Genomic DNA, 27,834 nt, shown 5'->3' with positions numbered 1-27,834 from the left:
TCGTTTGACGCAACTAGCTGAGATGGACCACACGTCAACGACTTATGCGGGGGGGGGGGAATCTTCGTTTCTACGTGTTGCTGGCCATGATATGCGTTACGGTGGCGATTCTTATTGCCGCTAACATATTTGCTTGGCGTAGGTTAAGGCGAACACAGATGGATCTTCAGAGGAACATTGTGCCACGTCCAGACAACACTCCTATTGCGCTGAAAGCATTTACCGTTAGAGCCATTTGAAATTGGCCATTTCACTTGACTCGGAGGAAAATTGTCTGGAATCGAGTTGTGTGTGAAAAGCGGTCCGTACGCTAGCAATATGTAGGACAAGAAACTCCGAGACTTTGCATTTCATTATATATATGAACAGTTAAAAGTATCTTTTGGGCACCTAATAAAATATTGAAGCCCTATATATTAAAATGTCAGTGCGTGTACGTACCTGGAATCTATATCTTGTGCACAATCATATGACTTATAATATATCTATATCTTTACCAAGAGTAACAAATATTCTTAAACAGTTACCCATGATCATGTATAAATTATGTATCTCCACGGGGTAACAACTATTCTTAAACAAGTTACCTATTACTATAACCATTCATGTATACATGCTAACCTCTTATTTTTGTGGTACCTCCTAATCATTTACTAACATTATGCCATATATAGCATACATGGATCTGTATTTTCCATGCATTTTTCTTTATTTATGAATATGTCTATTAGATATGTATTTTTTTTTACACATAATTTTTTGCATATTTTTCCTTAATCACTTGTTTATGGCTATGACTAAATATATATACGATCACACTCCTAGAAAACATATTTAACATAAATTTTAATGTTCAGTGCTTGAATGGTAGCTGTCCGAGCTAATGTAATATATTACATTTTGTATACAGATAAATTCCATATCTGTAAATAAACCCATGACCCAAGGGGTCATTGGCGAATTAGGAGTGTAATCTAAACGCCATAACAGGACGTGAAACTAGACCATGCTATGCAATGCTTGCAGTAGCCTGGTTTGCATTTGTCTGCATAAACATTTAGGATGACTTGTAAAGAGGTCACAACACCTTCCATGGGAAGCGGTTGACCTATTCACCTGTAGCGGAAACACATGACTTCCGAGCTGTATGGCTACGTGTTCATTTATTCTTGTTATTTTTATAAACGTTGAGATAGCTAGTGTTACGCTATCGATGCGACCCTCTTGTAAATCAGTTCAACTTAGATTTCCCAACTGAGCGGTCATCCGACCAACCTTTCCTATACTCCAGTGATGGAGATAAGAAATAAAGTTGTTAATAAATTAACTCAGTACATTTGAGTCATCTCCCTTATTCTGAAGAAGAACCAAAATCTACTAGATATCACTGAGACGAGAAGGGGAAAAAGAACCACAATGCTTGCGTATAACAGTCGCAAGAAAAGACATACAAACTGTCGCCATCCTATGCCATTGTAAGAGGTGGACAGCGGACAGTAAGACTGACATGTTTTGATAACAACGCGAAGACTCGATTCGATTGCTTATCAAACGTGTTGACAGATTAGGGAAGCAAACGGAGAACTTGGAGTCCCTCTAATCTCACAGTGTTGACATAATAGGGAAACAATCGTAGTTTCAAACGGACAAAGAAAATCTCTCTTTTTACATTCTACGTTATATATATATATATATATATATAATATATATATAGATATATAATATATATATATATATATAATATACATATATATATATTCTTTTACATTATGTTATGCGAAATCTGAACACACATTTTAAAACATCCTATCTCTAAGCTATCTAAGAATCTGAAAAAATGTTGCACAATTCTACATAACATTTTATACAGTCACAGAGGAGATATATGCATTTTGAAAGTAGCAATATATAATAATATATATATCCATTCTAGGAAAATCACAAAAAAGTGCCTGGCAAATTACAACACTGTGCCTAAAACATACAACACAATCTGAAATGGAGTTAATCTAACAGGCTACTGCAAGTAAATAAATCAATACTAATATCGAAAGGACAGTACATAGAGAAATATCCAGTTGAGCTAAGCTGCTTCCCAGTCAAGTTATTCATAGTGAACGCTGTTGTTCTGGGAGATATTCCTGTCGTGAAATATAGTGAAGAGCTAACATTAAAGATTCTTTGTCACTGCCTATGCATCTTTCATTATCGCATGAAGTTCCCGACACTGTGCACTGGCAAAGTTATGAAGTGGCTGTTGTCTTTGGAAGGTCCATGCTGACTGAAGAAACCGTGGAGTTGTTATCTTTTTCATGGGGGATAGATTCTGAGGACCCTTTGCTCTGGTTTGGTGCTGCCTTGCCCATAAGTTTCTGGCATCTCCTCGCTAAGTTGAAGGGGAGGGGAAACTTCTCCTCCACGAGAGCCCGTTTGTGTCTGTTCAGTAGAAAGATGATGAAAATGAAGAGTCCTTGCAGAGAATTCAAGGTGTCCGTCAGTGCCCTGCGGGTGTAGAGAAATGAATACCCGTCAAGTCAAAAGATATTTCTTCTTCTGGATAAAGCTTGTTACTGTAAGTAGAATAATTCTATACGTCTATATAGCCTACGCTTTAAATGTTTTCGCTTACTCGGAGTGTAAGCCTGCAAAATACTTTGTTCTTATAATTGTTGTTCTCGTTGGGGTGGCAGGAAAGCCCTATGGAAAAGCCTAAAAAAAGTCTGAAAAAAGGTGTTTCGCGTTGAGTTAAAGATACAGGAATTTTAGGATAGATTATCTATGATTTATTTATTAGAATGAAAGTGCGTAAAATAAATATGATGCATGTCAAACAGTGCAGAATAATAATCTCTAATAAAACAGCTTATTTATTTCAATTTTTGTTGGTGAAACAACACACGACTCGAATAAGCTGGAGGTAGGATCACGCTTCGTTTATAACTCACGGTTGCTCAGATCTTCATCCCCATAAGAACCTGTCATGATGCATTCCAGACAGAAGAGCTGGTTTTATTTACTATTCAAATCAGCGTCTTTACATAAAGGTAGCTTTGAATCTAAAGCCATAAGTAACTCACTAGTCATACAGTGTTGGCGTTGTCTTCGAACGTTATGCATATTTTAATCAATATATTTGCTTTTAATTCACAAAATCATGTCGTGAAAGCTCATTACGAGATGTTGAACCATTTTATACAGATCAAATGTACTCTTGTATACTTTACAGTTAAGAATAAACACGAGATTCCGTTTGCAGGATAACCAACCATAGCATCTTTATATCGTAAATCTAGTGAAGATATTTTAATAATAACATTACTGCATAGCAAGTGGCCTAAAACTGGCAGCTATTAAGATGAGTTTACACTAGGCTTCACCCCACGCTGCATGCGTAAGACTTATCACCAACTTCTCCCAAATTCTTGTTAGCCCCGCCTACTGGAGTTCTCATCAAGAGTCACGCCACACCACTAAGTCACCCCAATGAGCATTCCAGTAGGCGGGGCCAACAAGAATTTTGGAGGAATTTGGTGATGAGTCATAAGCATGCAGCGTTGGGTGAAACCTAGAGTAAACTCACCTTTACATGTAAATTCGATAAGGTTTTCTCCCAGGCAGAATCCCTTCCTTCTTCACGCAAAAAAAAAACAAAAAAATAATAATAATAAATAAATAAATAAATAAATAATAACAATCTTACTATAATGGGCGTAATGTCTGTCATTCAATCACGGCCAAACGACAGATCTGATGGGCATGCAACTTGGCAGGGTTATAGCGGGGACACCTAAGATGGTTTATAACGGGGTTTCATCCTACCTCCCTCTGGCCCCCGCCTCCGAAGGGGGTGGGGTGAGAAGGGATTCCCTGAAACAGAGCTGGTTCTGCCCGTGAAACGAGGCTGGTTACGCCCGTAGACTTGGTTACTTTACAAATTTATCTTACATAATTTCTGTATACATATGTTTGCTAGTAATATAATAATAATAATTATCCATCTTGCAAGCTTGTTACGTTTTCATTCTGGGATCAATGCACTGCTGACGTCCTATAGAATTCCTTAAGTGCTCATTTTTAAAGTCAAAAAGGCAAAGCTATAGTAGATTCACATCAACCGTACATCTGATGTCTAGGCCAGTCCCTCACGACGCTCCTGATTGGCTGTAGATAAACCAGTCTCAGGGCTGGAAACTCTCAGTCTCTTTCGAGAATTCACATAGGCAGGATGTATGTTTCACCTTTCCTGAGGGATACTTTTGAAGATGTATCCCTCAGGAGTGGTGGAACGTACATTCTGTCTATGTGAACTCTCTCGAGAGACTAAGAGTTTCCAGCCCTGTGACTGGCTTATATACAGCTAATCAGGAGCGCCGTAAGGGACTGGCCTAGACATCAGATGTATGGTTGATGTGAATCTACTATAGTTTCCACTTTATTGTCCGCATCTTTGTATTGCTTGATTGACCGAGTTATAGACTTCGGGCTTACATGCCAAGCACTGGGGCAACTAAGGCCATTCAGCGCTGAACCGGAAATGGGCAGTGAAAAGGTTTGAAAGGTGTAAAGGAGGAAAACCTCGCAGTTATGAGATGGTGGACAGTAAGATGGAAGAAGGTGAATATGAAGAGCTACAGTAAAAGGAATGAAAGCAGTTTCATTTGGGGGCCGAAGGGACGCTGCAAAGAGCCTGAAGTAACGCCTACATTGCACCACATGAGGTATACTGACAGCACTACTCCCCCCTACGGATGCATCCTGTATTATTCCAGTTCCTCCACTGTTGCGTGCGATTCCATCCCACTGCAAGAAGATTTTCCTGGAATATTCCATGATCCTTTTCTCTTTACCAATGCACTTGTGGTTGGGACTAGACGCGTGAATCCCTTACTTGGCTGGAATCCCTATCAAAAATTGATCTGTTACGTTTCTAAATGTGGAGGAGCTGACACACAACAATTCGTTTTTTGTGTAATTGAGTTTTGTGGTTTTGTAAGTCCTATGAAATTTATAGAATACATAACACTATAAGTGTAAAACTACGAAGATATATTTTTACCAGAGTTCCATGGGAGGTATTTTCCATGAGAGGATCTCTGTTATCCAGCAGAAGACCATCAAAGAAAACAGCTTCATCTTCGTGGAGAAACTGAAAATGAGTATATAAACTAATTAAATCACGGCAACAAATGACATATCTGTAGAAGTGCACCTGTGTACGTATAATCTGAAAATGACTGTAAATTCTATTGATATCGTGAAATACTTAAGTCTAACTAAAAGACATAAGGCTCATAAGCATACAAGAAGAATTCGAACAATGTTCACTTCGAAGGCTGAACATTTTAAAACATTATCTCTTCAAAATCTTATCCCTAGATGGCGGTCACAGGTCAAATCATTGTAAAAATAGAAAAATCTGTGTAAAAATGGTCATATCTTTGCAAAAGTAGTTGAATTGTTTTGAAGTCAAGTTTTTGTAAAAATGGTCGAATCTTTGTAAAAATGGTTAAATCTATTTGAAGATGATCGAATTTTCGCAAAAATGGTCGAATCTTTGTAAAAATGGCCATGTTTGTAAAAATGGTAATATCTTTGTAAAAATGGCCATGTTTGTAAAAATGGTAATATCTTTGTAAAAATGGCCATGTTTGTAAAAATGGTAATATCTTTGTAAAAATGGCCTGTTTTAAAATGGTAATCTCTTTTGTAAACCCTGGCCATGTTTGTAAAAATGGTAATATCTTTTGTAAAATATGGCCATGTTTATAAAAAGGGTAATATCTTTCTAAAAATGGCCATGTTTTGTAAAAATGGTAATATCTGTAAAAATGGCCATGTTTGGAAAAATGGTAATATCTTTGTAAAAATGGTCATGTTTGTAAAGATGGTAATATCTTTGTAAAATGGCCATGTTTGTAAAAATGGTAATATCTCTGTAAAAATGGCCATGTTTGTAAAAATAGTAATATCTTTGTAAAAATGGCCATGTTTGTAAAAATGGTAATATCTTTGTAAAAATGGTCATGTTTGTAAAAATGGTCATGTTTGTAAAAATGGTAATATCTTTGTAAAAATGGTCATGTTTGTAAAAATGGCCATGTTTGTAAAAATGGTAATATTTTTGTAAAAATTGTCATGTTTGTACAAATGGTAAAATCTTTGTAAAAATGGTCGAATCTTTGAGAAAATGATTGAATCTTTGTAAAAATTGTGAAATCTTTGTAAAAATGGTCGAATCTTTGAGAAAATGATTGAATCTTTGTAAAAATTGTGAAATCTTTGTAAAAATGGTCGAATCTTTGTGAAAACGTTTGGCCTATACCTACTAAGAAACAGGTGAACAGACACAGGCAAGCAAACAAAACAATGGCAAGATACAGCTAGGAAGCATCAGCAATTAATCTGCGATTCCAATCAGACACAATTTTACCAAGAGAAGAAAAAATGCTATATTATTCAGTCGAATTTTAGTTGAGCATCGCTGTCTAAAATAAAAATAAAATAAAAATACAGCAGGTAATTATGGTTATCTATAATTCTTACTCTTGAATGGGGCCCGTGATCTGGACAGGGGGCAACTTTGGGGGCCTGGCTTTTTTGTCAGGTTCGACCTCCCTGTCCCTCTCCCGCTGAGGACCACTCATTGTCATGAAGTTTCGAAGTATTGTTTTATAGTTTATGAACGTGAGCACGATGAAGACCGAACTGCATGTAGCCGCGAAGGAAATGGGGCCATAGAAGTATAGCAACAGGCCAATGTCCTCTGAAACAGAATGAAAAGCAGTTCATATGATACCTGGTTACGTCTAGTTTTCAATGCAGTGTTTAGACCTTGTATTTCAAAGTAGAGCTTGGCAGTTAATGTCTTGAAAACCTACAGGATAAAAAAGACAGATAGCTTCTATACTAATAAGCATTTAAATGAGTTAAGCAAAGAACTTACCTCTGAACCAACATCGTGAAATGCCAATATATGGTTTAATTACGCCCCAAACATTATCTGGAGCCAGGTGTTGCATTACGATGGTAATTGTGCTAGAAAATATAAGACCATTCGTATAATAATCTCTTAAGATTTATAGACATTGTTAAAACAAAGCTTTCATGGAAGTGTTGTTTATGTTCCAGCGCTAGACTAATGACAAGAAAGTTCAGAGACGAACTTCTCAAGTTTCCTCACCAGATGCAAGATGGCGCTCCCCAACCGTACAACACGTAGATTCCACTTGGAAACGGGCGAGAGCGTTTCTGGTACGCAAGGCCCCTAGAATGGTGACGCAAAAAGAATTCTGTAATGTCATCCGTTCCGAGAGACATATGCATCACTGAAACTAATAAGGACAATAATGGAGAAAAAGGCTTAAGATAAAACCACTCCCATAGGAGGAGGATAGGCCTAGGTTTGGTTCAGGCATAGACTATACTTGAAAAGAGGATTACCGATTTGCTGCTTTAACAAACGCTCTTACATTAACTTTTTGTTGTTGTTTACTTAAGTTTTTTATATGATATTTGATTTCCCCCAAAAAGTTAAGTGTTTTATCACTGTTATCTAATAAACACCATTTAAATATTATTTTGTTATCAAAGCTTACGGTAAAACAAAATCTTGATTTTTTTCTTTTACTCTAATTTCAATACATGAGATCAGTACAATTATTAAATAGAGATGCAATATTTTTTTTATTTTACATAAGGATAAAAATATGATGACAATATAGGTAAAAATATCAGTTGCAAATAAAGGAAAACAAATAATCGTGGATATGGCAGGACTTGATAAATTTAAGTAGTACTTTAGTTCCAGGGTATAAGGAGAAATAAATTAGTGAAAAAATGTTATGGGAAAATAGAGAAAACATCTAAATTCATATTTTCAGTTACCCATTAATCTTAATTTGATGGGTTTTCTCGTTGTCTTAAGCAACCTAGTTCATTCTCTCTTGTAATGGTAATTGCTGTATAGCAAAGAAAGATAAAGGGAAAGGAAAACGCATCTTCAAGAAATTCTGCAGCACGGAGGCATTCGCGTCCGTGTTGGAGGCCCCTGTTCTCGCGGTTGTTCTGGAATCGTCGGGCGTGTTGTGGAGCGCAACACGCGCCTAAGTGTCGTGAGAAACGCAGCGAAATATGATGCAATATTCCGTCGAGATTCTTCTAAATCGTTCCCGTAATCTCGGGAGTCTGTGACGCTCGCCGTAGGCCCCGCCCCCAGAATGCCATATGAATACGACGGACGAAGTAGGAGAAGGCAGATCATCAGTTAGTCACAGAGTAAGAGATCAGTAGTAAGAGTCACAGATCAGATCAGTGAGACCTCAGCAGCAGAGATCAGAGATCATCCGAGAGCGATAAGAGAAAAAGGAACCGATGAAGGATCAGAGAGAAAAGGGTGCTCGAGAATTGGTAGAATTCTGGTCAAGCCGTCTTCAGGAGTGGACGACCGAGTTATTTCGACGTTGAGCAAGACTTCAGAGAAGAAACGTTCTGCTAGAGGTTTTGGGGAGTTCCTGCCCTTCAAGTATCAAGAGTAGACAGTATTTTCTGCAATACGGAGGCAAGAAGGCGTCTACAATTAGAGTTCTCCTTCTGTGAAGCCATCGCTTCGAGTTGCAAAACTGGTCGGCAAGTACTTTCATTACCTCACTGTTTCCCCCAGTTCATGCAGTGTAAGATTTTACCTTTTTTATCTTTGTTAGTAAGCTTGTAAATAAACCTTTGTTGTGTTAGTGTTTCTTTCTATATTCGTATCCCCAGTTTCAACTGTTGGTGTTGAATTCTTCTTGTTTATAACAATATCGAACCTGAAGCGGACATCTCACGGTTCGTAACATCTCTATAAATCGGAATTGTTTAAAACATATGAATTAAACAAAATATTTCTGAGAGATTGACAATCTGTTGTTTTTCGCCAAAGAAGAATCAATCATTTCTAAAAGTTTAGCCACTTAATTCCTCTATAAATTCACTGGAGAATGACTTGATTCCTCAGATCCATTAAAATAAAAGGTCGTTTTTATTGTTGGTTATCTTGTTCATAAATATGGGGTAACAGATGCAAGTGAAGGTAACATTTCTAGTGAGTTTTTAGAGGAACTGAATCGTGGTGGTGGCCTTTGTGTTCCCACATTTGACATAGTGTTCTTTGTTCATAGTGCATTCCATTTTTTTTGAGAAATTAAGTGAGCCGAGAAAATATTGTGGAAATATCGTGGCTAAGATTTTAGAAATGATTGATTCTGCTTTGGCGGAAAAACAAGAGAGCTTGTCAATCTCTCAAAAATATTTTGTTTAAGGCATAATATGCTTTAAACAATTCCGATCGAGAGAGAGAATGAACTAGTTTGATTAAGACGACGAGAAAAGCCATCAAATTAAGATTAATGGGTAACTGAAAATAATAATTTAGATGTTTTCTTTATTCTTCCATAGCATTATTTCTCCTTATATCTTGGAACTTAGGTTAAGTATATCTTAGTTTTACCAGACCACTGAGCTGAATAACAGCTCTCCTAGGGCTGGCCCGAAGGATTAGATATTTTTACGTGGCTAAGAACCATTTGGTTACCTAGCAACGGGACCTACAGCTTATTGTGGGATCCGAACCACATTACATCGAGAAATGAATTTCTATCACCGGAAGTAAATCCCTCTGATTTCGCGTTGGCCGAGCCGAGAATCGAACTCGGACCACCAGATTGGTAGCCGAGCGCGAAGTCCACTCGTCCAACGGGACACTATATCTTGGAACTAAAATATTTGTTTTTCTTTTCTTGTAATTGATGTATTTCCCTATATTGATAACATATTTTTATTTTTCTTTTATAAAAAATATTGCATCTCTATTTAATAATTGTACCGATTTCATGTAATAAAATTGGAATAAAAGACAAAACAAGAAAAAAAATCAAGATTTTGTTTTACCCTAAGCTTTGATCATAAAATATTTAAATCGTGTTTATTAGAAAACAGTGATAAAAGGCTTAACTTATATATTTAAAAAACTTAAACAACAGGACCCGAGCAGGGGAGACGACGGTGGTCCTCTTATCAAGTGGTCTACGCGTTCAGGCAGAAAGTTGATCGCCACAAAACTGTCTATGATTACACTTTATAATCAATATCTCAAATAAGGGATCTTGACAAAATCTACGCAGAAATATCTATAAATGTACGCAACACTGTCAAGAATTTCTCGAGAAAGGTAACTATAAATCTGAATAACATGGAACTTTTCATTACCTTTGAAGACATAAAAGAAAAACCAATGGGAATTTCTCACCTAATCTTCCTCCAGGTCTCGAAACACATCACATTCAGCCAGAAAAATGTTGCGATGAATCCAAACTGCATTGCAATAGCTGCAAGATGGGTATACATCAGTACTCCTCAGTCTCCAGTCACAATGTTTCAGTTATATAATAACAACAAAACCCAAGCGTTACTAATAATGTACTTTTCAGAAGGTATCATAACAACAAAAACAAAGCGTTACTAATTATGAACTTTTCATATAAATCGCACAGTTACTTTTATGCAAAACAGAAACGAAACAAAAATACAAAAAATCCTTATTTTAGACTAAAATTGCATACATGGTACTGCGCTAAATTACCATAAAATGAAACAATCAGCAAGATTTGTCTTGCCTGAAAAAGAAAATGTATCTTGGTTCAAGAGAGAGAGAGAGAGAGAGAGAGAGAGAGAGAGAGAGAGAGAGAGAGAGAGACCATACCGAGATTGACGCAGGATGAATCCCCGAGGTGCTCATGGAAGACATTAACAGAGAAGCCTGTAGAGAATGCGGTGAACAGCGAAACCGCGTAGCACATCAGGTACAACCCTCCATGAGCCAGAAGTCTAGGGACGAATAGATGACAGGCAATGGTGATGCTTAGGAAGATCAAGGAGATAACTTTACACGCAGGAAACAGGTAGGTCCTCACTCTAATCCATTTGGATGGTCTGTGACAGGACAAGACCTCTTGTTTTCGGAGGCCATTTTCCAGAAATGTATCCACACAGAAATCGCCTGAGGGGTAATGGCTGTCTCCGAGAGTTAGACCACCGTCTCTGTCTATGGCGATCTTCCCTCCTTTACGGACAAAAACCCCACATAATGGATACGCGATGACGATGTTGTACTTGGATAAGTCAGCAGCAGCAGGTGGGCTGAAAGTGGCGTTCTCGTCTGGCTTGCAGGAGAAACTATGAGCATCCATTGATTGCCCATACTTGCAGCATTTGTGGATACATGGTCCGTCCTGACACGCTGCTTGCGGGCCTCTCTTGGGTCCTGATAGCAGAAGCTCGCGAAGTAATCCACAGAGCCGTCAGAGTTTTCGACCCCGTCGATGCAGAAGTCGGGGCAAGAATGATAAAAACGCCTCGAATTGAATTCCCCAGGAACCCAGCCGTGCTTTACACCGTCAGCTAGGGACAGCAAACCCGACTGTTTCTGAGACAGTGGAATCGTTCTCATAGGCTCGGAATCACACGTGAGTGCACTGAGAAAATTTGTGACGTTTGGCCAACTGACAGCGCTGCCGGAAGGCTTCGCTGACACGGGTGGTGTGAGCAAAGTAGGCGTCTTAGCGGGCTGACATTCTCCCTCTTTGGTGGCATATCCATCGGGGCAGCATCTGGGAATGGAGGGGATGGGTACGCAGGCTTTTATAGTCCACGTCAGGTCACCCTGACTATCGAGGTGGTGGATGAGGCAGTAGTTACTGATGCGTTGTCCTTCCAGGTCACCAGCTTCCCTCAGGAGAACCACATCACCGCGAGGCCTTAGATGAAACTGTCCTTTGGTGAAGTTAAAGAAACGATTCTTGGTAAGATCGCAACTCACGTCTCTAACTGTTACGTTGTAATTAGTTGTATTCGACTGTAAAAAGATAATAGAAAAATTAAATATGAAAGTGTTGGTAGTTTTAATTTTCTTCGGGTGCATAACTAAGGTAAAATTAAGAATAGCAGCAGCAGCCAGATGTAGTTGGGCTTTAGCCAAAGTACTCAATAGTAATATCTTATCAAGGAGAACAAAGGTGATGACCTATACAAACATTATTAGACCCGTGTTAATGTATGGTTGCGAAACCTGGAGGCTGACAAAGGATCTGGAATGGAGGTTGGAAGTGTTTGAGAACAGAATCTTGAGAAGAATATGTGGACCGGTCTTTGATGTGGAGATGGGGCAATGGCGAAGAAGGCATAATAATGAACTGAGGGAAATGACAGAGGTACCCTTGACAACAGGCACGATTATGGCTTAAAGACTGAGGTGGGCTGGGCATATGGCCAGGGCTCATGAGGAGAGACTAATAAGCAAGATTACTCAAGTACAACCAGAGGGCAGGCGACCTCCAGGAAGACCCCACATGAGATGGTCTGATAACGTAAAAAGGGACATGACAGAGCATGGAGTGGATGGTCTAGGGGATTGGTGGGATGTTGCACAGGACCGTGGTCGTTGGAAGCTTCTTGAAGCCCCGGCATAGAGCCATGGAGGCCCGCAGCCAGTGGAGTGAGAGTGAGTGAGCATAACTAATTTGTCAGCTTCGCTTATTCTATGACTGGTAACCGAGATGGTAGTAGAACAGAATAGAGTTAGCTATCGTCATTAGAAGACCCTGTACCTCTTTACCTAAGCTTTATCATGTAGAGAGAATAGAAGCTATCGTCATTAGAAGACTTGTACAATCATACATGATCTTCACCATGTAAACTCAGAAAATATAAGTATTTTTGTACTTCGTGGTTTCTACTAGATCCTCACCTCATCACCGAATCATCATGAGTTTAACACATCGTCGTCATAGCCAAAGAAGATAATACCGACTTCGTAAGTGATCTACAAACCCCAAGACACTCCAATGAATATGGAAGTGCAATACCAACCGACTTAGCGTTAATAGATTATCGCAAGTCTAACATTACCTCATAGGGCACCTTATTATACAAGGCAACAGCCCTAAAAGATGGACCTCTTGGTATGAATACCACCTTTTCTGTAAACTTTTCTCATTCATCTACCTGAAGAGGGAGACAGCAGTCTCTGAAATATAGTACTTTTCTCTCTACATTTGGTGTTTTTTATGGGCTCCTTTTATTAGATGGAATTCTGTTGTTACAGAACATTTTTACCAGTCATATATATATATATATATATATATATATATATAGATAGAGAGAGAGAGAGAGAGAGAGAGGGGAGAGAGAGAGAGAGAGAGAGAGAGAGGCGGGGGGAGGGGGGGGGGGGAGCTCGGAACTGCTAGAAGTTGGTCTATACTTTGTTTACATTATCACATGGTCACTTATAGTCATCCATTTCGTTTTTATGTGATTATTTATAAAAGGGAAAGGTAACTTAAAAGCATCTGATGTTATCTAGAGACAGAATATTGTTTGTGAATGAACAGGCGACTGAAACTTGAAGAGTATACTTATATCATTTTCTTCAGAGGAAGAAAATGATATAAGTATACTCTTCAAGTTTCAGTCGTCTGTTCATTCACAAACAATATTCTGTCTCTAGATAACATCAGATGCTTTTAAGTTACCTTTCCCTCTTATAAATAATCACATAAAACGAAATGGATGACTATAAGTGACCATGTGATTAAATGTAAACAAGTATAGACCAACTTCTAGCAGTTCCGAGCTCCCCCCCCCCCCTCCCCCCGCCTCTCTCTCTCTCTCTCTCTCTCTCTCTCTCTCTCTCTCTCTCTCTCTCTCTCTCTATATATATATATATATATATATATCTATATATATATATATATATATATATATATATATATATATGACTGGTAAAAATGTTCTGTAACAACAGAATTCCATCTAATAAAAGGAGCCCATAAAAACACCAAAATGTAGAGAGAAAAGTACTATATTTCAGAGACTGCTGTCTCCCTCTTCAGGTAGATGAATGAGAAAAGTTTACAGAAAAGGTGGTATTCATACCAAGAGGTCCATCTTTTAGGGCTGTTGCCTTATATAATAAGGTGCCCTATGAGGTAATGTTAGACTTGCGATAATCTTACGCTAAGTCGGTTGGTATTGCACTTCCATATTCATTGGAGTGTCTTGGGGTTTGTAGATCACTTACGAAGTCGGTATTATCTTCTTTGGCTATGACGACGATGTGTTGGTGCTAAACCATGATGATTCGGTGATGAGGTGAGGATCTAGTAGAAACCACGAAGTACAAAAATACTTATATTTTCTGAGTTTACATGGTGAAGATCAAGTATGATTGTACAAGTCTTCTAATGACGATAGCTTCTATTCTCTCTACATGATAAAGCTTAGGTAAAGAGGTACAGGTCTTCTAAGGACGATAGCTAACTCTATTCTGTTCTACTACCATCTCGGTTACCAGTCATAAAGGAGCAGACAGTAGCTCGAACATACGAACATACAATCAGATGACATAGTTACATACGAACATACAATCAGATGACATTGTTACTAATCACGTAGGCCGCTTGAGCTATAGGTCACGGTGTTTGTCTCAAGCAGGAAGCTTGGACTAAAGTTTATAAACGATTGAATGACTACAGGTGACAGCATGTTATCTTAGCCTACTTTGTTGTATACGTCATCTTTACCGTCTCTGGTCTGATCACATTCCTGCAAGCAATCTGGTTGACCTCTTTAGTTTTAGTCTTTTATATATATGGAGTAACATTCCATATTTTTATTATGTAAACACTTACATAAAAGCTCGGTCAGCTACCAAAACCAGCTACTGAATATTACTCAAACTTGACTTACATTTGACTTATAGGAGTGTGATACAGACACTATGTGAATATATTTATATATATGTAGAAAATACTTATAAGTAAAAAAAATTCATGGTGTACACAAATACAGATTCAAGTAATAAGATATTAGACATAATATGCATATGATATTCGTAAATAATAGTGATCACGTGATATATACTGATACAGTTTTTCACTTCATCTCATTAAGATACATATGCTACAGAAAATACTAATGTACTCTGATAATCACATAGAACAAAGATTAACATGATAAAAATCATATTTTAACTGATAAAAATTTCATATATGAAATGATAAAATTATTAATGTTTATGCTGATTGATTCGTTGATTTTTATGCTAACTGTTATATATCTGCAGTTATTGGTAAGATAAAAGGTAACAGATTGATTATAGGCTACCTGAGTGTTTTATACATATGTATATGGATTCATATAATTATGATTAATATATGTGCACTTTAAATAGATTCCTATTGCGTACATGCAAAAAATATATTTCGATTCTGTTATTTATGATCATTTATATATAGGATACATGATACCTTATATATATATATAGGATACATGACCGAGGTTATACTACTTCACATTTAACTAGCGTTCGAACAACTTTTCGTCCATTACACAGTTCCAGACAACCACCTATAGCCAAATGAAATGGCCAATTTCAAATGGTTAAAACAAGGGGAAAATTTGCCTGGGCTGGTCCAACGTTCTATTTTGCGTTCATACTTGTTCTCTGCATCCTAAGCCACACGAATACGTTCGCGATGAATATAATCACCCCCAGCACGAGTCCTTCGCCAGCAAAGCAGAGTCGAATATCCTTCAGGTCGTAATTGTTGGAAGTATGTCCCTTTTGTAGTCGATTTCCGACAGCCGCCGGAGCGTTCCGCATTAAAACGAGATTAACGACGGGATTCGGGTGTCGGTCGAAGAAGTCCAAGAAATTCCGTTCACATTGTAGGCGGTTGTTACTTGACTGTAGTCGTCCGCTGCGGTCGAGTACGATGTTTTTTGAAGTAGTTGATTGTAAACTCTCGTACTGCAGGATACTGTAACCAGGTTCCATTAATCAGCCTGCAAGTGACATTATACTTGTCACAAGAGCAAAGTAAATTCAGACAACATCCAATACAAGGGGGGAGAAAGCCATTTAGAACCAGACTTAACCCACATGAATTCGCTGATATTTGTGGAATTTAAAAGTCAGCTGTACAAACTTTTTTATCCATGGCATTAACAATGAGTGAACCTATCCAGGTCTATGATGACTTGTAAAAATATCCATAATTATAAAAAAATAAACAGATATCAATACGAATCCCAAAGAAAATTCGATATTACTGGTAGTAAATTACTAGACAAAGAAGTGGAAAACGGAGCTATTTGTAAGATTGCCAGGCAACATAAGAGTCAAAGAGAATATTAATCATGATTCTGTATTTCTCTATGCTAACTGAAATTAAGTTGTGATAAAATCTGATCCTATGTGCCCCTAACCAAAGTTTCATATTCAATTTTCTCGCGCGCATCTTCTGAGGTTAATTTTTAAACTTTATTAATAGGCTAGAGATGCAACGAAAGAACCCACTATGTAACTAATTTCTATATAAACTTTTGGGTTTTTTTCAAGAAAATGTGACATTTTCCCATGAATGTGATTTACTTGAATTGTCATAGGCTAATGTTGCAAGTAAATTTTTCATATACATGTCTTGATACTTCTAAATGTCCGTTTACCAATGTCATAAGCTAAATTATTGACTCTAATTGTCTATGAGGTTCAGAAAAAATTAACCATTTTGATGTTATAGCAAATTCTATTGCTTATTTTTGTTTATTAATTTTTAAAATGATTGCAACTCCTTAACTAAAGTTGCATTGCGCATACGGATAGACACTTGTACCTAACGTCTGCCTTGCCCATGAGAAGTTCGGGCTAAGCATTCCTTTCTCCAGCGACCTGCTTTGCAAGCACGAGACGACACACACAGATGAAGCCTGTGCAAGCAGATATTTGAGGTATAAAGGAAACAATGCTGATACGGCAAACGCGACAGACCTTCTAGAACTGATGACGTCGTCACCAGCTTAAGAGTTACGTTACTTGCTGTAAGAGATACGACTTTAGTATTTTCAAATGATATTTTTTTGTTTTAATTCTCCACCCACATGAGAAGAATGGCTGAAAAAAAAACAGTACCAAAATTGAACAATATATTAGTTTCATGTTGGAAATCTGCATGATTGTAAATAAATGTAATTATGTTAAATTAAATATTCCTTATTCAAACTAATGAAAAAGGTTTCCATACAAATTCTATATATATTATTAGCCCTGTATAAGATTCATATAGGATTATTCCATAGATATACATTTTCACTTCTAGACTTCCTGACTTTAAAATCTCTTTTATTTTATTTCATTTTATTTATTTATTTATTTATTGTGAACTACGAATATAAATCACCGGGACAGACAATATGTCAGTAGGTTTTGATATGTGTTTGAACTTTTAGCTTATTTGTCATTACTAAAGCGTTAAGTTAGAGTTCAAATCTTTACGCATATATATTGGATATTTAATTAACCTATGGTTACGTTTTGCTTATTGATTTTATCGTGATTCCTTTTTTATTATAATTTGTAACCCTTCCGACTTCTTATGGAGTATTATATTGACTCCACTTGTATCCATTTTATTTTATTTTTATTTTTTATATTTATTTATTTATATATATTTTTTATATATATTTGATAAATTAATGGTTGGCTGAATATGTGGAAAAGTGTTCAAGCGGCGTACCGTATAAGGCTACTTGCGGTATCAATTCTATAGATAACCAGATATGAATGATAAAGGTATTTAAAACTGCGAGAACCGCTATAATCCAGTTCGGATCCAATATCACGAGTTGTAACTCGTAAGACATTGACACTTTCTTATTTATCTCTTATTCTACCAAACCGATTGACTGGGTAATAAAATATGTATATTATTGTTTTCTTAATGGATAGGAATTCACACAACGAGTTATGGAGATTATTATTGATTACACCACCCGAGTCACATTATTATGTGTTGAATTCCATGTTTACTGATTTAGCACTCATAAATCCTTCCTAACGCACTCAATTGCAGTGTTTGTTTTTAGTGCTATTAATTCTATATAATGTGTCAAGGAACTATTAACACTAAGAAGGTGTTTATTCTCTCTGTCAGACTCGTAATTCGTTAATAATTCTACGTATATTCTTTCAAGGATTGATTTGGCACAGGATAGGCCCCTAAACTGACAGGTGTCTTAGTGTATCCCCTTGTTTTCTGACACGTGTTACAATTAGTTATGTGCTTTTTATATCTGTAAGCATCGTAGGCCAGTAAAACAGTGATTTGGCTTTCTGTGACATAATAGAGAACCCTGGATGACGGAATGCAACCAGTTTAGGACGATTGGTATGAAAGAGATTATTACTACTACCTGGTCGTTAGTCACCTGCTGTGTTCTTCGGGTTTTGTTTCCTCGTCACGGACCTACATATAATATTACATTTGATTACATAATTCTGATACACATACTTTAAATATACTTTTGCTTTAGGGTTTCTGCTCGAAGTGTTTATTGGTTTGCTTAGCCGCTGACCCTGTTTCCGTTCGAAGTGTTTATTGTTTTTGCTTGGCTGCTGACCCTTGCTTTGTTCAGTTTGTAACAGTTCTGCGCTCCAACCCAGATATTCAATGCTCGCAATCTCTTGGGTTAAGGAATTTTCTTGTTTAGATACGGTTTTAACAATAGGCACGGATGTTTCTATATCTTTTAGTCCAATTAATGGTTCTTTGCAGTATGGTGCGGGATTGCAGGATAATGCGTCAGCTATGATAATTGCTTTCCCAGGTAGATATCTTATCTTGGCTCCAAAGACCTGAATGATCATTTGTCACCGAGTTCCTTTTGGGCTGTGATTAAAGCCTTTGAAAAACTCAGTAAAGGACTCATGTTCAGTAAGGACTTTATCAGGATAGCCATAGACTATGAACTTAAAATGTACTAGTGAGTTAAAGATACCTAGCCCTTCCTTGCCTATTACTGCATATTTACTTTCAGAGGGCTTTAGTTTATGTGAATAAAAAGCTATAGGAAAGAACTGTTTATCATATTACTGAAGTAGTACCCCTCTTACCCCTTGGTCTGAGGCGTCTGTTGCTATAAAAAAAAAAATCCTTATTTAAATCAGGGATTTTTTAAGTTAGGTGAGCTGCATTATTCCGCTTTTAAGATATCGAACGCCTGTTGATGCTTTTTAGACCATAATAAATCTACGCTCTTCTTCGTAAGATCTGTTAAAGGAGCTGTCATGATTGAAGAGTTACATATTTACATACGATTGTAATACCAACTACAGGGCAAAAGTGCTGTATCCTCTTTTTACGTTAATAGGTACCGGAAGTTATGAATAGCCGACACCTTACCATGGACTACTTTAAGACCTTGACTAGACACATAAAACCTAGATAAACATGTTCGGTTTTTAAAAACTCACATTTAGATATTTTACTCTGAGATTATTTGTCTTTGTCTCTGTAGCACTAGCTCTAGTTTATGTGAATGTACTTCTAAGGTATTAGAAAAGATTACAAGACCAACAAATAGGCATGTAGGGTATCCCCTAAAAGTTTCCAAACACTATATTGTAATTGGGGCGCAACGTAAGCCGGAGGCATACGTAAAAATTGATAATGTCCCCTGAGTGTGCTGAAAACGGTGTATGAGGTACAATCACTTAGGTAATGGTATCTGGTAAAAGCTTTTAAGTAAGTCCAAGCTGGTGAAAAATTTATTCTAACCTAACAGAGATAAGATGTCGTTGGTACATGGCACTGGAAACTATCGGGAGTCGTTTCCTTGTTTAAGCGACAGAAATCTACGCAGATACGCCAAGTCCGATCTTTTATGGCATGATGTTTGAGGGAAAAATTATATGGGCTTATTTGATTTCCTAATGGCTCCTATTACTAACATTTTTCAACTTCGTCATTTATCTCTATTTTGAAATTGCATTGGGAGTCTATACGAAGATACGTATATAGCTTTATGTTTGTCCTTAGACCGTATTTTGTGTTAAATTACATCCGTTTTTTCCCTGGAGATCACTCGCTAGTGGAGAAACTTCCTGGTATTCAGATAAAAGATAAAAAAAATTTCTGCTGAATCACCTCTGCTTGAATGACTTTACGGATATTACTTTAGATAGAGTATAAGAGATTCATCTACGACTGATTGGGCGTGATTAAAAATTAGCACAATAAATAAAATGCGATATTTATATGTATAGGTTTTGTGGATTACCAGATTAACTTGTTGCTGCGAGTCAACCGTGTCTAAGGCTTTGTTCACGGAAATCGTTATATTTCAGTGTCGGGAAGGATTAAAATTTCAGATCCCAGCAAAGTCCTTTTACACGCACTAAGACATTCGAGGGTGCATGCGTCTCGAGATTTTGCGTGCAAACTGCGACTGCGGTTGTGGGAGAATTCTGTTGGGTCATTTGAATTATATCACGATTTATGAGACAATGATTTGTTCCTCTATATAAGTTATTATTTGCTTAACTGTCTCTTTTTGTTCAAACGGATTTTAATATGTTTGAAGGTTTATAGAATTTTCCTTTGATAAACACGCCTTATTTTGCAGGAGGTAATATAATATTCTGTATACCCCTAGATGGATATCTTACAATTACACTAGATACAGATCGATGTTTTTTATAACTATAGAGGTATCTGTAAGTGCTCGCTTATCCGGACTTCTCATTAGGGAAGTTCGAACAACAGACGGTGAGTCCGTAAATATAGAATATTACGTGTACTAAAGGAATAAAACAAGATATTCTAATTTTTATGGCGCGTACAGTTGGGCTTAATCCACCACTATTATAATTACTGATTGTATTAAAATTACTAGAACCTGCTCTGATTTCTTGATACGGTCGTGATATTCATAGGAAAATTCCTTTTTAATTCAAAAAGGTATTGGCATGTATGATCCAACATCGCTTTCCCCGCTCTGCTAGAGTCGCTTATTGTGTGGAATTTGCTATGCTTTGAACACTCGGCAGATTTAACTGACCCTGACCGCTTGACTGGATGACACAGTACTCAAGTGCTTAAGCACGATTTGTTTGTTTCTGAAAGGGCTACTGTTTACCTATTTCTTTTTGTAATAATTAGGATCCTTCTCTTTATTACCATCGACAACGTATTGTATGTTTTTAGCATTATGTTGCTGCTAGTTACGTATTAAACAACGAACGTATGAATGACGAACTATAAAGAATTGAGCGATTACTATTAAAATAAGTTATCTCTACTGCGTTATCGTGTACTTGCTGTTGTTTACTTCATTCTTTGCTAAAATTTGAAATAGTGAGGGATCCTGGTCAGCGCATTTAGCCTAATGAAAGTTTTTTACAGACATGTTATTCCTTGCAATCCAGCCGTATTTTTAAAGTTGAGTCATTGAGGTTCGATATTTTATATAACTCAAACTCTCAAGGCTAAAACTGCGATCGGGACTTGCAAAGGAGCTTTTATTGTTTGACCCGAAATAGTGTTACCTCTAATTTATCTAGATTTGTACGGGTGTTCCACTTGTTTTTGTGTGTTTTCTAATCACTACGGTGCCTAACAACCCTATCCATGCATCTGTATAAATACAGACGTCCACTGCGTAAACACATATTCACTGTTTAATATGATTTGTTACGTAAAGGATTAATAATCACCCAAAATGATAAAATTAACATAGTATATGATTATGATATTTCAGTAGAACTTCTGGAAACAGAAACTCAAAGATAAAAAACTCGCAGTAGCGAAATCTCAATGATGTAGATAATTTCTGTAAAAAAAAGTAAGATTAAGTATGTCTCGTAACTTCAGCCACAGGAATAACGAAATTCGACCTGTAAAGGAAACACTCAAAGCTACTCCAAATGAATAAAAAGGTTGTACTTAGCTTGCTTTTGTGGGAAGTCACGGTGTTCCGATAACAACACACGGCCTTGGTCCTCCTCCTGTTTTTAGCGGATGACCTGGTTTGGCTTCAGTTTTCCCCGTGCGCGTTGTTTCGAGCCCTTGAAGATCCGATGCTGCAGACGCGTTCGGTTTGTTTCTTGAAGTGCCGGAAACGCTCAATAACGATGTTTTCTTGAATGATTCTAATGAGAGACGAAGCTTGCGTTGCCGTAGGAAAAGGACACGTCGGTTTTGTTTCTTGAAGTTATTCACTACTGAAAACGCTCACTAAACGATGATACTAAGTTGCTTGAAGAATCTCTTGCTTTCGTCGTCGTTGAAGAGTTCTTGTTGTTTTCTGAAGTCGCTCACTAAACGATGATACTAGGTTGCTTGAAGAATCTGCTGCTTTCGTCGTCGTTGACTTCTGATGATACATGATTTATTATTCTGGTTTTTCTTCGGAGAAGTTGTAGAGTTCTTCTGGTACGCTGCCACCACTTTTAGGGCTGTTGCCTTATATAATAAGGTGCCCTATGAGGTAATATTAGACTTGCGATAATCTTACGCTAAGTTGGTTGGTATTGCACTTCCATATTCATTGGAGTGTCTTGGGGTTTGTAGATCACTTACGAAGTCGGTATTATCTTCTTTGGTTATGACGACAATGTGTTAAACTCATGATGATTCGGTGATGAGGTGAGGATCTAGTAGAAACCACGAAGTACAAAAATACTTATATTTTCTGAGTTTACATGGTGAAGATCAAGTATGATTGTACAAGTCTTCTAATGACGATAGCTTGATAGCTTCTGCCAATGATGATGGCTAATTCTATTCTCTCTACATGATAAAGCTTAGGTAAAGAGGTGCAGGTCTTCTAATGACGATAGCTAACTCTATTCTGTTCTACTACCATCTCGGTTACCAGTCATAAAGGAGCAGACAGTAGCTCGAACATACGAACATACAATCAGATGACATAGTTACATACGAACATACAATCAGATGACATTGTTACTAATCACGTAGGCCGCTTGAGCTATAGGTCACGGTGTTTGTCTCAAGCAGGAAGCTTGGACTAAAGTTTATAAACGATTGAATGACTACAGGTGACGGCATGTTATCTTAGCCTACTTTGTTGTATACGTCATCTTTACCGTCTCTGGTCTGATCACATTCCTGCAAGCAATCTGGTTGACCTCTTTAGTTTTAGTCTTTTATATATATGGAGTAACATTCCATATTTTTATTATGTAAACACTTACACATCCACAGCCAAGCCAATTTAGGTCACCCCTGCTGATAATCTTCCTTTAATCTTCTTAAGTGTTGGTTGAATGAAAACCTTGTCGATTGTATCTGAAATCCATGCTCCTTTTGAGATGTCCATTACCTGCCTCTCTTTTGTTAAGGCCGATTCCATCATTTGACTCTTGTACCGGCAGTTGCTGCCATAAATCACACATGACAAATTCCAGTTTATTCTATGGTTATGTTTATTTATATGGTTGAAAATAGCTGAGTTCTGTTGTCCATACCTAACTGACCGTTTGTGTTGTATTAATCTCTGGAGAAGTGATTTACGTGTAAATCCGATGTAAGATTGGTCACAGTCCTGGCATGGGATCTCATATACCCCAGTGTCCTTGGGAGATGTCTTTTGTTGGACGTTAATCAGGGATTTGGCTAAGGTGTTTGGGTAAGTAAATGCAAAAGGGTTAGATTTTCCAAGGGTCTGAGTCACCTTCTTAATCGTGTCCAGGTGTGGAATTTTGATTTTATTGTGTGTATCTCTGGTCTTGTCTTTAGGGGGTCGGTAGAAAATCACATTTGCTTTGTGAATTGCTTTCTCAATTATATTATATGGTCAGGATACTTTAAAGATGAAAGTTGCTTGCGAATTAGTTCAAATTCTTTTTCCAGGAAATCTGGGGAACAAATTCGTAAGGCTCCTAAGAACAGGTTGCTGGCTACACCTATCTTGATAGCAATGTCGTGATAGCTAAAGTAGTGAATGTATGAAAGTGAGAACGTTGGTTTTCTGTATATGGTAAATTTGTATTATGTCGTGTCTCTGATTATTAAAACATCAAGAAAAGGAATTATGTTGTCTGTTTCCCATTCAACTTTAAATTTGATGCTGGGCACTAATGTGTTTAATTTTGAGAGGAATTCATTAAAATTGCCCCACCTATTATCCCAAAATGTTAGAATATCATCCACATATCTCATCTACAGCATGTTTTTGGGTTTTATTGCATTTATTACTGTAGTTTCAAAGTATTCCATGTGCAAATTGGCTAAAACAGGACTTAAAGGACTACCCATACTACACCCGAATTTTTGCTTGTAGAATGATTCCCCGAATGAAAATACGTATCTACCTGAAGATGGAGACAGCAGTCTCTGAAATATAGTACTTTTCTCTCTATATTTTGGTGTTTTTATGGGCTCCTTTTATTAGATATATATATATATATATATATATATATATATATATATATATATATATATATATGTATATGTACACACTTGCTATCGCAACAACTGTAATTAGGAAGTTTTTTGTCCGAGTAAATTTAATGACTGTAAATTTGTTTGTCTTTTCAGCCTTGAAAAATGGATAGTTGTCGTCAGAATAAATACACACACACACACACACACAGACACCACACACACACACACACATATATATATATATATATATATATATATATATATATATATATATATATAATTAGGCCTCAGCCGAAATAAAACCAACGTATATTTAGAAAACATGAGTACCTTGACGAGGTAGGACTCTTTACCCTAGGCCTATAACGGATGGCATACCAGTCATTATATCTCCGCCCGTCCTTCTCTTTGATTCTGCGCGCCCCGCCACACACACGCATTATATATGATATATATATATATATTATATTATATATATATATATATATATATATACCTCATAGTGATACTCCCTCTTTTTTTAATATTTCAACTCCTCTCCCATTTCATTATGTTCAACGGTGGCACACTGGAGATTATGAAAATGCTAGCTTGCAACTTAAAAGTAAAATAGAATAAAATAAAAATAAGTTAATATCTTCAGGTCGGGTTATTAATTAAGTACCAATTATTACCGTGAATATTTAGTGAACGCTAATGTTCAAAAAGGAAAAACAAATGTCCATTTTATCAGGAAACAAATACTTTCGTCACGAGACAAAAACCTGATTTCGCACTGATTACATCTATACGTCCTCCCCCATCCCCTACCCCCACCCCCACCCCACCCCACCCCATGACTCTTCGTTTGAAATTGAAGTTCAAACGTTGTGCCTTCCTGAGTCAACACACGCAAGTGTTCCGTACCGTTAAATATTTTTTTTTTTTTTAAATCATACCATTAGATCATGAAATGCAACGTCTGACTTAACTTGGAAATTGAATTTACAATTTTTGACTCGACGTTCTGGTAAAATGGAAATGATTAAGTATGAATCTCTACCCAAGGTCTAGTCTCTACCACAGAGTAGGTATATACCTAGACCGTGCTCTTTACCAACCTCAACCGTGTGAATCCAGTCGCTCTGTGCAGGGACGACAGTAGTGCCATCGTAAACTTGGCATTTGCCATTGACGAGAACTTCCCTCCCTTGGCAATGGCACTTTATAACGGAGCCAGCAACCTGAAGCCCCCCAAATTCAGGACACGAGCTGGAGGGTTCAACGGTGCTGCTTCTTCCCTCTGGCTTTTCAATGTCGAGGGTTTGGGCAGTCACCAGAGCCTCGTCGTTAGTGTCCTCTGTGAATAACTGTGGCTTGGCCAAGCGAAAGATGATGGCAACTACCGCTACCCTTAAGAAATTCTTCCGTGTACCCATCATCCTGAATTGCACAGTTAAAGGATGCCACTTTTCAACGTCACTTTTTTAAGTCGCACTTGACCTTTCATAGGCCTATGGATGACGGTTCTCAAGTGGTATTCACAATTTTGACTACGGTTCCACTGTTCCATGCAGTTCCTATCTCTTGCCAACTCCTAACTCAAAATCATTTTATGTTAATGCCTGTATCACTGGAAATTCTAACACATGACTGCATCAGTGCAGAGGGTTCCACGTTGTGATGCCAGGCGAGGACCCCTTCCTTACTACGTATCCTGTCAGTTCACAGACAGGGGGGAGGAGTTGCACTGCGATTTTGTCCAGCCGGGGCGGAGCAACTCGGGGATTTCCTGATGTTCTTTCTCTTTAAAAGCAGCCATACTGCTTGATTCTGCAGGTCATCCTTGCATTTAAAAAATACAGGCAGCGGAAGAGACAACTTGTCATCGAATGATTCTTCTATTCGATGGATTTGCCAAAGATGTGACGAGATGTTTCTTTTCTCATCAGATTAGTGTTCTATATACGTGAATACGCGCTCATTGTACCAGTAAATACATACGGTTTATTAAGACTTAAGGGCTCTTATTTGTTCTGCTCTTGTAAGTTGATGAGTTTTCTTGTATCTCAGTTGCGTTCTGCTATTATACAATACTACTTTCGTAGCCCAATCATTTGCGTCTTGTGGTAATGAGCGACAATTTAGGGATGACATATTCTCTTCCCTATTTACTTTATGATAACAAAAACATGTCTTTCTTACGGACTTACTTTCCGTTCTCTTCTGTTCAAGTCATTAACATTGTATCTCCTTCCCATTTCAAGAGGAATCAGCCTGTTGTCTCTTGTATCCCATTCGGTCTTTCCATCAATAGCTTTTATTTCTTATTTCTTCTACCAATGGGGCAGAGGTTTGCCCTAACAAATCCTCCTTCCAATTTCGTTGTTAACTTAGGTTTAGTCTAACGACCCGAATGCCTCGATCAACGCTTCCATGTTTTCACTCTACTTGCTTCATTTCATTTTGAGAATTTGGACCTTACGACACAATCATCCACAACCATTGAGGGATTGAATCTAGTATGTCGGCGCTCTTCCCCGTCTCTGTTCTGTTGATATGTGTGTCCTTAAGCGCAAATGCAGCAGCCCAGCCTAAAGTTGCTAAGCAAACTCGCCAGAGTAGATCGCGGGTCTCTTATTTGTTGCAAACGATGATTCCGAATGTTTCAATCCCCTTCTTCTTATTATTATGTAAGTATATGTAAATATACAAATGAAATTGACAAGGAAGCTATCGGATGTAGCACAACGCTGATGCACGAGATGACCAAACAAACCGGAGGTAAACACAAGGCGGCGTCAGTGATGACGTCACAAGGAATTTCTCCCCAATACGTATTAGAAATAAATCGCTTTGCAGCTGCTGTTTGCCAGCTCATATGCTTCCTCCCTCTTGGTTCTCTTACTTCTAGAAAACAAAGGCATGTTATCGTGCGTGCTATTTCTATTAAAATAAACCTCATCCGGCCAAGCCTCTACTGCACCCATTTCCACGTCATTTTTTATGTCTTGCAGACATAAAAATATGTCGACCATACAGCTATTGTGGTTTTGAATTTCTGCTGCCATTTTTTGTTTTGAATTTCTGCTGCCTTATTTTCTTATCTTTAGTGGATTGGTATTGTTTCTTTTTTAATATATATAGGTATATATATATATATATATATATATATATATATATATATATATATATATATATATATATATCATTCAAAAAGAAACAATACCAATCCACTAAAGATAAGATAAAAAGGCAGCATCGTAGTACTTATCATCGTTAAAAAAAGGTTTAACTGTAATTGGACGATTGACTGACTCCAGCAAATGGGATGCGATTAACTATTTAAAAACATAGAGTAAAGTAACAATGATTACGATAAAGTTAAAACTCAAGGTAAACTTTAAGTGACTATCGATGGAAACTTTTTTTTTTTTTTTTTTTTTTTTTTTTACCTTTAAACAATAGTCGATACTGCTAAAACTATCTAATTCTGACGGCTGCTTCAAAGTGGTAAATAAAACAAGTCTATATATATATATATATATATATATATATATATATATATATATATATATAT

The 27,834-nt window shown here is 37.2% G+C and overlaps 1 protein-coding gene across 1 annotated transcript; it reads right to left on the bottom strand.

Moving 5' to 3' along the window:
- Positions 1–1,757: 1,757 nt before the first annotated feature.
- Positions 1,758–26,934, bottom strand: LOC135220006 (G-protein coupled receptor Mth2-like). Its single transcript, XM_064257294.1, has 8 exons — positions 25,376–26,934; positions 10,736–11,887; positions 10,283–10,361; positions 7,181–7,264; positions 6,944–7,035; positions 6,544–6,763; positions 5,057–5,146; positions 1,758–2,502 (listed from the first exon to the last, which is right to left on the bottom strand). Exons 2-8 carry the CDS (start codon positions 11,220–11,222, stop codon positions 2,244–2,246), a joined length of 1,311 nt encoding a protein of 436 aa, XP_064113364.1. The 5' UTR covers positions 11,223–11,887; positions 25,376–26,934; the 3' UTR covers positions 1,758–2,243.
- Between the last annotated feature and the right edge of the window lie 900 nt (positions 26,935–27,834).

This window comes from Macrobrachium nipponense, chromosome 1 (genome assembly GCF_015104395.2).
Source record: "Macrobrachium nipponense isolate FS-2020 chromosome 1, ASM1510439v2, whole genome shotgun sequence".
Lineage (NCBI taxonomy): Eukaryota > Metazoa > Arthropoda > Malacostraca > Decapoda > Palaemonidae > Macrobrachium > Macrobrachium nipponense.
Note: the sequence above shows the minus strand (reverse complement) of the source record. Positions and strands in the feature narration are given on the sequence as shown.